The 12,672-nt window shown below is 34.0% G+C and overlaps 1 protein-coding gene across 2 annotated transcripts in view; it reads left to right on the top strand.

Moving 5' to 3' along the window:
- The window catches only part of LOC143222711 (T-box transcription factor TBX3-like), a 69,333-nt gene that overhangs the window by 23,172 nt on the left and 33,489 nt on the right, over positions 1-12,672 (top strand). For both annotated transcript variants that reach the window (XM_076449602.1, XM_076449611.1), the window contains exon 2: positions 5,848-6,115. In XM_076449602.1, the coding sequence (XP_076305717.1) occupies positions 5,848-6,115 (268 nt within the window). The remainder of the gene's footprint in view (positions 1-5,847; positions 6,116-12,672) is intronic.

Here is a 12,672-nt window from a genome sequence, read left to right as displayed (position 1 = left end):
TATATTTATGGTTAATTAAAGTTTCAAGCTTTATTATAAATTAAAAAAAAAACTCATTATATGCATACTGAATAAAAAGGGGAAAACAGAAGACTGATTTATAGATAACATTTCATTTATCAGGATGGAAATCTTAAGATATTGAAAATGTATACATTGGTAAAATCGGTTTATATAAGTATATGTTATTAAGTTTTAATAATATATTTATGAAGTGATTAGCCCTGTTTGTTTTTGTTTTTTTATATATATCCACAACGAGGATATATATTTTATATATGAGTCTTTATTGAGTAATTAATATTGTCATGTGCAAGAAGCATCACATTTACTGATGTATTTATCCATACACAGAATTTTATTTACTGATTCAGAGAGAATACTATGAAATAAGTCGTTTTAGATTAAGCTCTTTTAAAACAGGAAATTATCTACAAAAGTTAAAATAGTCAGGGCTTTGAAACTAATTGGAAGTTGTTGAAGCTTTGGAATATTTCAGTGTATCATCATAATAACCTTGCTTCGCTTTTATTTGGTCAACATTTGTCTATTTCATCTTTTATAGTTGTATCGATAAGTTTCAGAATTGTTCAAGTTTTCAACAGAATCTGTGAGTTTTTTTTATTAACTTTAAGAACACTGAATGTAAGCTTTAGCTTTTTAAACGTTTCAGAAGTGCACCTAGTATTAAAGTGTAATTGCATAACTATCCAATAAAGCTCATTTCATGGCTTGATGTTATTCTATCATTACATTTCACAGAACCATGCCTTTTTTTCTGTAGGTGTAAATAATTTTGAAACTTCCTGGACAGTTCGATGGAAACATTAGTAAAAAGGTCTTTAAGTTTTTTATATCACTTCCGTGTATTTTGGCTTGTATTCGAGTATTGTACTATCTTTCACGTACAGATTAAAATTCACCAATTAGCTCAAAAAGAACTTACATGTGCTTTAGAGTGACACATACATTGCATAAGTTGATAGTATAACACCGGTTATTATCGCAGCTAATATTAAAAACAGAAGTAGATCTATATCTATGTTTTTCTGATCATGTCTGATATGACGGTGATTCGAACCCGTGACCCGCAAATTACTAGTCAAGCGCTCTCACCACCTGGTTATTTAGGGCCCAGCTGTTAAAGAGTTAGAGTGCCACACGAGAGATCTCCTACCTAGACTGTAACTTGTGAGAGACAAAATACATATTTAAAATATTATTTTTAAGTACATTATGAGTTAACATCTGCAGTGGATAAATCAAGAAGTGTTTGAAAAACTAACAACAAAAAAATTTGCAATTTAACCGTGATTTTTATAACAAGCAAATTATTCAAAGTCAGTACAGATGATATTACATAATAGTGTTTTAAAGAAACTATTATGGTTTTCATAAACTCTTGACTCTTTTTAATTGTCCAAACTAAAAAATAACACACTTTAAAACGTTTAAGCTATTACAGTTAGTACGGTTTGTAGCTCTTTGTAATATCTAAGCCATACCCCGATGTGTTGGCAGTAAATTTCCAGACTTATGTTGTAAAATTCGGGGCTTTGATTTTCCCCAGTGGACGGAGTACAGTTAGCCCACTGTGTGGTCTTACACTGGAAAAAATAACAAGAAACAAAAGCTAATATTGTTTAATGTTACCGCCCCCCAGTGACTCAGCGGTATGTCTGCGGACTTACAAGGCTAAAAACCGGGTTTTAATACCCGTGGTAGGCAGAGCACAGATAGCCCCTTGTGTAGCTTTGTGCTTAATTCACAACAACATTTAATGTTACTTTTTCACGTTTACATTGAAAATAATGTTATTTTAATAAATATACAACTTATGCATATAAATATCCTGTACTATTATAAAACGATTTAATAAATTCACATTTGAATAAATATAAAAGCATTTAAACTGAAGTGATTGCGTGATAATTGAGTCCTCTGAAATGGTAATCATATACCGAGTTCGTTTTGTACAAGAACTGCGGCAGGTTTATTTTTACCAGTCTGATGTGAATGTCTACGAACTGCACGTGTAAAGCATAAAAAACATGTAGCCGTGCATCAGTGTTGATGCATGTTAGCGGTGTAATTTGTACTAAATTTCGTTCCGAACTATGGGAATCTCACACCCACCTGCTAGTAATAAAAATTTATTTATTTTTTGTAACATCCTCCATTAGATATCGTTTCCTACTCTGTAAATGGTGTTCTGGCAATTTTTTGAAATTATATTGTGTCTGTGTGCGCCGTTAAACGTGAAGAAAGTATCTTAACGGTGGTATAGTTTGCATACTGTGTATCAACTTGACGCCTTCATTATTTGGAGCAAAAATAATCCAACGGATGCGCAATCGCGCATTTGCAAACGATTGCATTTTATAACCGATTTCGTTACGTGTTGATGTGTTTAACCTACTGTAGGTCGTCTTATTGCTTTTAGTCACAAGAGACAATTTATGCACTTTTTCATTTTTATTTATTTATTAATTTTTTTACTGTTCTACCAGTTATCTGGAATAAACTGCTATCGCTTATGATTTAGAACTACAACGACTGTGTGACTGATTATCTGGAATAAACTGTTATCGATTATGATTTAGAACTACAATGACTGTGTGACTGCTTATCTGGAATAAACTGCTATCGCTTTTGATTTAGAACTGCAACGACTGTGTGACTGATTATGAAAAGAACGTTGTTTGCATGTATAGATCATTGTTCACTTGAGGTTAACTGGAGGGCAAGATGTAATCAATATGGTATCAAAGTCTGTAATTATATGTTCATGATTCTTTATGTAAGTTTTCGTAAAAGCTAATAAACTAATACATATTATTACACGGTTACACAAAATGTGCTTTAGGTTTAGATTAAAAATGTGAATTTGTTGTATAACGGTTGCAGAAAACCAAGAAGTTTAACAAGTATTCGTAGATTTGTCTTTCGCATTTTGATTACGCGTATTTTTTCATCCATTATCATCATCCAGTTAATGCGAATGATAGATGATATTAAGCAAGACGATTAGAAAAAGACTTTAAAGTAATGGAGCAATCGAACTGTTCAAAGTCCAAGTTGCTTCTGAAAAAGACGTTAAGAGTTCTCCAATACACTCGTTTGTTCCGCCGGTAATCTTAAAGAGAGCGTAAACAGATGTCAACAGTCAAGTGGTAACGTTTACTTTTCATTTAACACTCTGGTCACTGTAGTGACATTTCAGACGATCTTAGCTTCGCTCTTTGCAAAGTTTCTGACCAACACTGCTCAACACGGAGGGGGGAAGGAGAGCAAAGAAGGAGAAGCGCCCTCTACAAGAGATCAAACAATGACCCATTTCCTCCTTAATAAGTGATGGTGATTGTTAGTAGGCACAAAGCTACATAAAGAGCTATCTGTGCTGCGTCCGCCACGAGTATTGAAACCCAGTTTCTAGCGGTATAAGCTCGCAGACGTACCACTGAGGAACTTTTAATAAGTGATAAAGCCAACAGGTGGATCTAGGAGTTCTTCGAGTCTAAAAATAAATTTTATTTTAGAGCTTTGTATACTTAGTAAAACTAAACAGTTCTTTAAAGTTCGCAAGGCGAATTCGCTTTTTATATAGAAAATTAGTGAATATTTAAAGTAATGTGTGTTCTCTGTAAAGGTTTACTCTTACTTGTATAAGTATTTAAATTTTGCAGAGTAAACAGGAATTGTTTTGTTTTTTTATAATGTTACATGCTTGTTTACGTTTAATACGAATAAACCAAAATATTGAACTAGTTAAATCTAGGCAATTCCACATCGATGTCATTAGATCGCTTACCTGATTGTAGGTTAGATTACTGTGTAAAGCAGTAACTTTAATACATTCAGTTTAATTATTCACAATTACCTACGTCTGTCTCTAAATGGCTTAGCTTGAGTAAATCGCGAAAATTTTTCCAAGGTGTTTAATACAGTTTTAAGTATTGAAGTTGTACCCAAAAAGCAATTACTAAAAAAAGTATGGTTTAATTTATACCAAAAGTGTGAAGCGCTTCATTTTTTCTTCTTTTACTGAAATTCAAGGGGAGTTTCTGTGAAACCACCAGATAATTATTTACTCCTGTTTTAATGCTTGCGGTTAAGAACTACGTGGTAATCTCTAACGGAGAGATAGCTGTTTGTATTTTTTTCCACGTGTTGTTTAAAGACTCATTATGTTCCAAAGTACTATTTTCTGGATACTCTTACATCATCTATTTTATTTTTAAACATGCTTGCATCGCACAATTTTTAGTCCTAGGCTTATAAAACTAAGCATACATATTTTAATGTAAAATACGTAAATAATCCAACACAAGAAAGAACGCATTCCCTTCTGTGGAATTATAATTTCTTAATAACCATGAATGTGATCAGAATGATACTTGTGGCCTTCCTATTTATTCCTTTGAAAGTGTGAGGGGGTTCAGTGATATAAGAGGAAGCCTTGTACCAGGACGGAGCTCTGATAAGACAAGCAGTTGAAGTCACGTGAACGAGCTCGTGCACAATTGTGAGTTCGACGAAATGGAGCACAAGAAGAAGGATGTGGGTTTTAAAGCTGGACATTTTCTCATAGATTTGAATGTACTGTGGGTTATTTGCATCATTGTGCAAGTGTACATACAACTGTACACCATTTTCCTTGGTTAGTTAGGGAGGATCACAGCCATCTAGGACTGCTGAGTAACAAGTCATAAGCGTGAGAAATCTTCGGAGTGTGTTATTTGTTACGCCTTATTTTAAGGCAGATAGACAATAAAATATATTTTCATTCTGAAGATGCATACCGTCCATTTATGCGCCAAGTATTGTAAATGTGGAATTTCTGTGAAGATCAGATATTCTCTGTTGGACCGTAATGAACAGAGTTAATGTTTTGATTAAAAGACACAGTAAAATATTAAAATCGTGCTATATTTATTGTTTTGAGATGTATATTATTAACAAACGAGATTTGTTTGGTATAGTTGACCTAACAGAAAGGGTAGTCTATTTGAAGAGCCGATAAACAGGGTGGCGTTAGACTCGAAATAAGTACGTTACCCTTAACGTTCTCGCGCTACGCACACATAAGCGTCCGTCTTTTTAAGTAGATGCTTTTCTAAAGTAAAACATATTTTTTTGTGTTGTTTGACATTTTACTTACCCACAGAACCTCATTTCTCTAATATGGCATTACTGTTTGTATGTATATACATTACAGATAGTTTTTTTAATTCGAGATTAGAACCACTTTAATTGACATTTGAGAATTTACGCTCAGAACTATAAAAAGGCTTTGTGCTAGATGGTAGATATCTCACATTTTAAAAAGCGACTAGTCAACAGTACCCATCAACAGTTCTTGGGGTATACTTATCTGACCGAATAGCGGGATTTGACTGTCACTCTTATAGCACACCCATAGCCACAAAGTGTGAAGCGCGTACTTTCTGGAACTAACCGGTAAGTGTAAATCCGAGAACTTACAGTTCGAGCACTTTAACCATTAGGCTATGACCGGCTCGAAGAAATAAAAAATATACAATACGTAATATTCAGAGTTTCTCCACTCTACTTTGACAAACATTTACTATAACTGTTATTTTTTCCTTGTGTTAATTATGTTTTTTAAAGTTTGTTTGTGCGATTGAGCTATGCGAATATGACCCGTAGTTTAACAAATATGGATTTTTTTTATAACATATACAAATTACAAATGAGTAACCTTTTTATCAGAGATCTAAACACCGAAAAATAGCGCAAAACTTACTCAAGTATTTAACGACTGATGTATGAACTGTAAAATTATAAGTTTCTCTCTCACACTCTCTTTTTTTTTTATGTGTCCAGGAGGATGTTCCCTGCCTTCAAAGTCCGAGTGTCCGGTCTTGACAAGAAGGCAAAGTACATTATGTTGATGGACATTGTAGTGGATGACGACTGCAGGTACAAGTTCCACAACAGCCGTTGGATGGTGGCCGGTAAAGCTGACCCGGAAATGCCCAAGCGAATGTACATCCACCCAGACTCACCCAGCACAGGGGAACAGTGGATGCAGAAGGTGGTGTCCTTCCACAAGCTGAAACTCACCAACAACATCTCGGACAAACACGGCTTTGTAAGTACATCTACGCATCTCTCACTTCTTTGTTTAAGATCTAACTCGGTGTTCGTTAAGTAGCCTAACTAGCCTATTGACACGCCAAATTGTACTCGGCTCGTTTTGTTTGCTGATTGTGGCTTTGAAGCCGCGCATTAAATATATCCCTCTCTGAGAAGCTGAAGTGGTTTTGGCGGGCTTTAGGAGCTTACCTTTCTGTTAGCGCCGGACTAACTCTACGTGTATGTACGTGTTTGTACGCTTTTGGCTAGAACAACATTTGTTAACACTTTTCTAGGGCTGCGCATGCGTCGGTAGCATCGTGGCGAGTCTGGCGGCAACAGTCTTGACGATCGCCGTGTATGATTCACTCGTAAGCCCCTAAGTGCTTGAGGGGTCGTTAGTATTTGTTTTTGTCAATTTCAGAGGCGACTGCGGCAGCTTTTCGGGTGTCTAGCACCGGTCTTGGATGAGTTCGTATGTTATTTGCCGGTTGCAATCCTAACGTGTCCGACAACGAGGCTTGTCAGCCCCCGAACATTTAGCCTCCAGCTATGCTTAAGTGTACCTATATATTTATCTCTATCTTTCCCCTCATTGCAGTGAATATACCAAGGCCATTACCAAAAACAATGACCCAGCTAAGTACCTCCCAGTGTTCGGTAGGCATAATCTCGTACTTGCCATTGTGCTGCTCTAATAGGCTCTTTTCAGGTATATCATTTTACGTTGGGTACGGTCGGCAAGCTGTTTACTGCTGCTAGAAAGAACGGAAGCCACCGACCGGGGTAAGCGGGTGTGCTGCGGGCGCACTGTTTGCTTGTATTGAGGTTCTGAGAAGACAGTTGACATGGGAGAAGAAAAACCTGTCTGGATACAACTTTTATTCGTGGTATACTTCGGTAATGTAAATCTCGTGGAAGAGACATTCTTTTATTAGATTTACGTTGTATGTGGGTTATTAAACACATCAGAACCATTAAAGTATTCAAATTTATCTTTCTTAACAAGACCTTAGTAAATTTTGTTCTGGTGTGTCTGTGTGTTTTGTTATTTTTTTAAATAGGAGTTTGTAAACATTCTGTGGTTATAAAAGTCAGTGCCTTAAGCGTTGATAGTAAATTAATATTTGTATCGGATAAAGCTAGTAAATCTGGGATAACAATAAAGTAACAAAATACTGATAAATTACAGTTTCTATAAGCTAAAATCATGCGATGAAACACGAAACTGAGAGCTAATTGTGGTTGGAGCAGTGAAATGTGTAAAATATCAAATTTGTAATGAGAAAATAAAAGCTTGTATTAAATGAAAAAGTTAAACCAAGTACAAGTTTCCCTGCTATATGAAAATATATATTCATGAAAAAAGTTTTGGTATACGGCCATCCATTTCGTAGTTTGAACTAAAATAATAACTTAGTTTTAGGTTAGCTTGAATAGAGTTAGAATAGCGTGTTTTTTAGTTTATCATTATTGAAGATTTACAGCGGTTGTTTCACAGATCTCATACAAAGAGTTATATAGTGGAAATTACGTGATGCACTGTTCAATTTATAGTCAAGAAAAATATGATTAAAAAAGGCGTTGCTCAGAATAAATAAAAAATAGAATTGATAATACATGAAAATAAAGATTAGCAAAAATTACTGATTTCAAGGCTAACTGCATCACCATACTCTTACTATTTTACAGAAAAACCCAAATACAAAAAAACTGTAATTGAAGTCATGTAATGCATTGTTTAATTTACGGTAAATAAAGATATAAAAAATGTTGCTTTGAATAAAGAAAAAATGGAATTTATAATGCATAAAAATAAAGATTAGAAAAAATGACTGATTTCAAGGCTAACTACATCAACCCTTCACCACTTTATAAAAATAACCAAATGAGAAAAAAGAGTATAGTTGAAATTTTGTGACGCTTTGTTTAATTTACTGTCAATAAAGATGTAATTTAAAAAAGTGTTTGCTTAGAATAAAGAAAAATGGAACTTATTTTTTCTAATTTTTTATTTTCATGTATTATACTAATTTTAAGGCTATCTGCTTTACTTTAGAGAAATAACTAAATAAAAAAATAAACACACACAAAAGTGTTTCCGAATAATTTTATTTTGTTTTCTTATTACACTGCGGATAATCGTGATTGATACTAAAATGGAGTGGTTAAAATGCTACAAGCAGTATTAACCCTTAAACAGCAGGAATATTGTAGGTAGCAGCATCATTTGCTAATGGCCGCCGTCTAAGGGTTAAGAGGTCTTACAAGCGCCATTTGTGATTTGTCAGGTTGAGTCATTACGTTGAGTTTTGCAAGGAACTTATTTTATTTCTTAAAACCATCTGTATTTCATAAATAAAACCTTTTTCATAAAACAAAATGTACATAGTGTTCATGTTTCAATGTGTAATTCTTGTCTTTACTAATATTCCCTGACACGGAATATCTGGATTTAATGTTTGATCGGATAAACAGGAACCAGAAATGATTTTTTTTGTTTCCCTTACGCGTCATAATTAAGCAAATGTTTATTAGCTTTCTGAAGGCTTATAATGCCAAAAATCGTTTTTCGACACTTGCAGTGGGCAGAGCACGGTCAATCCGTTGGGTAGCTTTATGTTTAATAACAAACATTATTATTGCTTACCGTCATCATACCGTCAAGGGCCTCTAGCGGCAAATGAAAGAAAAGCAGGTACTATATAACAAAAAAATAAAAATAAACAGTAGTACAGAAAATGTTTCATAACTTCAAGAAAGTTTTGATTCTTTCTGTCCTAATTTCTTAAAGTATTTCCCTTATAACTGGCAAACTTTCTTGACGCTCTCCTGGTGATCATTTAATGAATTAAGATGGAAATATTTTACATCTACATGTGCATTGTACTGATGTAAAAAAAAAAGTTAACTAAATCTTTTTAGCTACTTACTGGAGAAATACACACACATATACAGGGTGTTCGGAAAGTCACTGTGCAGTTCTGTAATCATATTGTATTCAGTCTATTTCAAGCCAGCAACTTATAGCGGTGATTAGAAACCAAATAAGAAGGATCCAGGCCTATATTAATGCCAACGGGGGCCATTTTCAACATTGTTTATAATTGTCATTCATATTTACCTCCTGTATTCTATACTGAAACATGTCTGTTAATAAATATATAAGTGCACAGTGACTTTCCGAACACCCTGTATATATATATATTTGAAATTCATGTTTTACAGCGCGTCCTGAGGAACATATTTAATTCTGCATGCCACATTTCTGTTTCATTTTAATGCAACCTAAGAACTTATTTTGTTTTTGTGGGCCAACTGAAATGACTGAATAAATAAAACTTTAACACAAGCATAATTTCCATTTCCACATTTTTTTACTTATGTAACATATTTCACTTAACTCTTAATTCATGTGTTTAAGAGACAGACACAATATTCCGCTATTGCAAACAATTTGGTTTCTGTTTCCCCCTCGTGGCAATAACTCATTACGAGAGAACCATATTTTACTTTTTCCGTGTTATATTTGTAAACATAGTCTCCAAAAAGTTTGATGAGACATTGAAACAAAATTATTCACCCGTAATTCCGTATTTCCATTCATATTTAAAGAATATAACAGCTTGTAGGAAACTTGATCTATATTTGGCATGGGAAAAAAAGAAGGATACATAAAAATACGTATTACACTTACACAGATACAGTCATATGAAAAAGTTAGGACACCCTATGAAAGTCTGTGTATTTATGTAACATTTTTGGATATATAGATACTTAATCTCAATTTCAACAATACTGAGAGATTATAGGAATATAACTAAACAATTAAAACTGAAGAAAAGACTTTTCAAGATTTCTGTAAATGTAATTCTACAAAAATGCATATTCTAACTGAGGAAAAAGTTAGGGCACCCTACCCCCTAATAGCTAGTGTTACCCCCTTTGGCTGAAATAACTGCAGTGAGACGCTTCTTGTAGCCATCTACCAGTCTCTGACATCGATCTGAAGAAAGTTTGCCCCACTCCTCAATGCAGAATTCCTTTAGCTGTGAGATGTTTGAGGGCTTTCTTGCATGTACAGCCCGTTTCAAGTTACCCCACAGCATCTCATCTATATATCCAAAAATGTTACACAAATACACAGGCTTTCATAGGGTGTCTTAACTTTTTCACATGACTGTATGTACGTATATTATAGTATATATGATGATGTTTGATTGCGTAGTAAAATTTCATTATACGTTTGCGCTTTCCTGAAAAAAGAGTTAACAAATAGATACAATATAGTCCGTGTCGTTTTACACATTTATTGGGTGTTCATGTTTTTATGTTTGTTAAATACCAAAGTATACTGTGAACAATAATATTCAAGTTTATCACGATCAGTAGTTCGGTGCACATTTATTTCAGATAAAAGAAATATATATATTTATAACAAACAAACGTATTAATAAAAGTTCTTCGTTCATTTGGTTCGCCATTAAACACAAGAATTGATAACATTCACAGAGTCACCTTCCTGGAAGCTACATCGCAGGTGTCGCTAACGTCGTCTAATAATCGAACTTGCATATCCGAACAGAAACATACCGTTCAGTGGCCATAAACGTTAAATGGTCAAAAATGTTTTCAGTTTTCAATGTGTCTAAATGGATATGTTTAGGTAGCTCAATAACATCCAGTGGCTGATTAACTAACTTCTATATTAAGATTTAATAAATTAGAGAAGAAATGTAATGGCCAAAATTAATACCTTAATATAAATAACGTAAACTAGTTTGTACAATAGTATGAAAAGAAAATTGAATAATACAACATTCGATGTGAATATGGCCCACTGTCATATTTTTTACGTAATAAAGTTGACATTGTCCAATATTTATGATTAAATATGGAAATTTAAAAGTATTCTCAACATTCGAGGTAAATGTGGCCCATTTTCATATTTATCATGTAATAATGTTGACATTTTCCAGTATTTATTATTAAATTTGAAACCTAAAGGTATTCTTACGCACAATCAGTGATGTCGAGAAAACCCACTTGTAGAGAGAAGTATATATGTAAAAACGGCTCGTTTAGGTTGAGAAAATATTTTACGTAGAGGAGCGACGATGATTGAAGAAGGTCGAAACGTTGTTCAATTCTCTACGTAAAAAATTTTCTCAACCCAAACGAGCCGTTTTTACATATATATTCTTACACACAATTTATTGATGGTCTATTTTCGTTCCGAGATTTTTTGGGTGAAGTAGTGTTGTTAAAATGAATTTTTCTTCCATGTAATAGTTTGGGTTCCTAAATGTTAGTAGAAAAGTGTAGTTAGCGAATACCGACTGATACATCCAACGATGTGCATCAGAGACGGAACAGTCTTGTCACATGAGTGTTCTTAAACGGAACAATGTTACTATATTAGTATTATTAAATAGAATAATGTTATTATATTAGTATTCTTAAATGGAATAATGTTATTATATTAGCATTTTTAAGTGGAATAATGTTACTATCTTGGTATTATTAAATGGAATAATGTTATTATATTAGTATTCTGAAATGGAATAATGTTCTTATGTGAGTATTCTAAAATTAATATGTGAGCATTCTTGAATGAAACATATAGTGATGTTAGTTGAACTGAAATAGTAATGTTATGTGAATTACCTGAGAACGTTTATTTTGGAATATTCCCTCAAAGATGTCGGATGGTTATCTGTATTTGTCGTCCCTAATTTTGAACTGACAACTAGAAGGAAGGCAGTTACTCAACAGCACCCGCCGTCAATCCTTGGGCTACTCTTATTGAATAGTGAGATTTTACCCGTTACTTTTAAAGCGAACACACTACTTTAAAATGCGGAACGCGATTTTGTGCCAATGGGACGCGAACCCTTGGATCAAGGGTCAGACATGTTAAGCAGTAGGCTCCACCAGGTCTATCTGTAGAAGGAATGATGCTATCACTGAATACCATGGGAAAATTAAGAGGTCTTGTTTTTTTCTACTTAATACTGTTATATTCTTAACACCCAGAAAATGGCGCAGTTCATCATATAATCTGAGAGAAAACAATATGATGTACTAAATACTATAATTAAAATAATGTAGAGAAGCCATTATTTGTAGATAGAACATAACAGTGTAAGTCAATGTATCTTTATTAGTAGCAATCATATAATATGACTTATTCAGTATTCCTATATATGCCAGTATAGTTTAATGTGTATTATTAAATAAAACAGTGCAAACCGAATGATTACGGGCCCGGCAGGGCCATGTAGGTAGTGTGTTCGTTGGGGCATTATTATGCAAAGTGCCATTCCACTATTCGTTGCACCCCGTTAGTACAGCGGTAAGTCTACGGATTTACAACGCTAAAATCAGTGGTTCGAGTCCCCTCGGTGGGCTCAGCAGATAGCCCAATGTGGCTTTGCTATAAGAAAACACACATACACACTCACTGCTAAATTAGGGAGGGCTAGCGCAGATAGCCTTCGTGCAGCTTTGCGTATAAGTCAAAAACCAAACTGAATGATTTTATGAAAAAAGGCAAATAAAGTTACGGAGTTT

Source organism: Tachypleus tridentatus, chromosome 1 (assembly GCF_004210375.1).
Source record: "Tachypleus tridentatus isolate NWPU-2018 chromosome 1, ASM421037v1, whole genome shotgun sequence".
Lineage (NCBI taxonomy): Eukaryota > Metazoa > Arthropoda > Merostomata > Xiphosura > Limulidae > Tachypleus > Tachypleus tridentatus.
The sequence above is the reverse complement of the archived record's forward strand: the minus strand, read 5'-3'. Positions and strand labels throughout refer to the sequence as shown.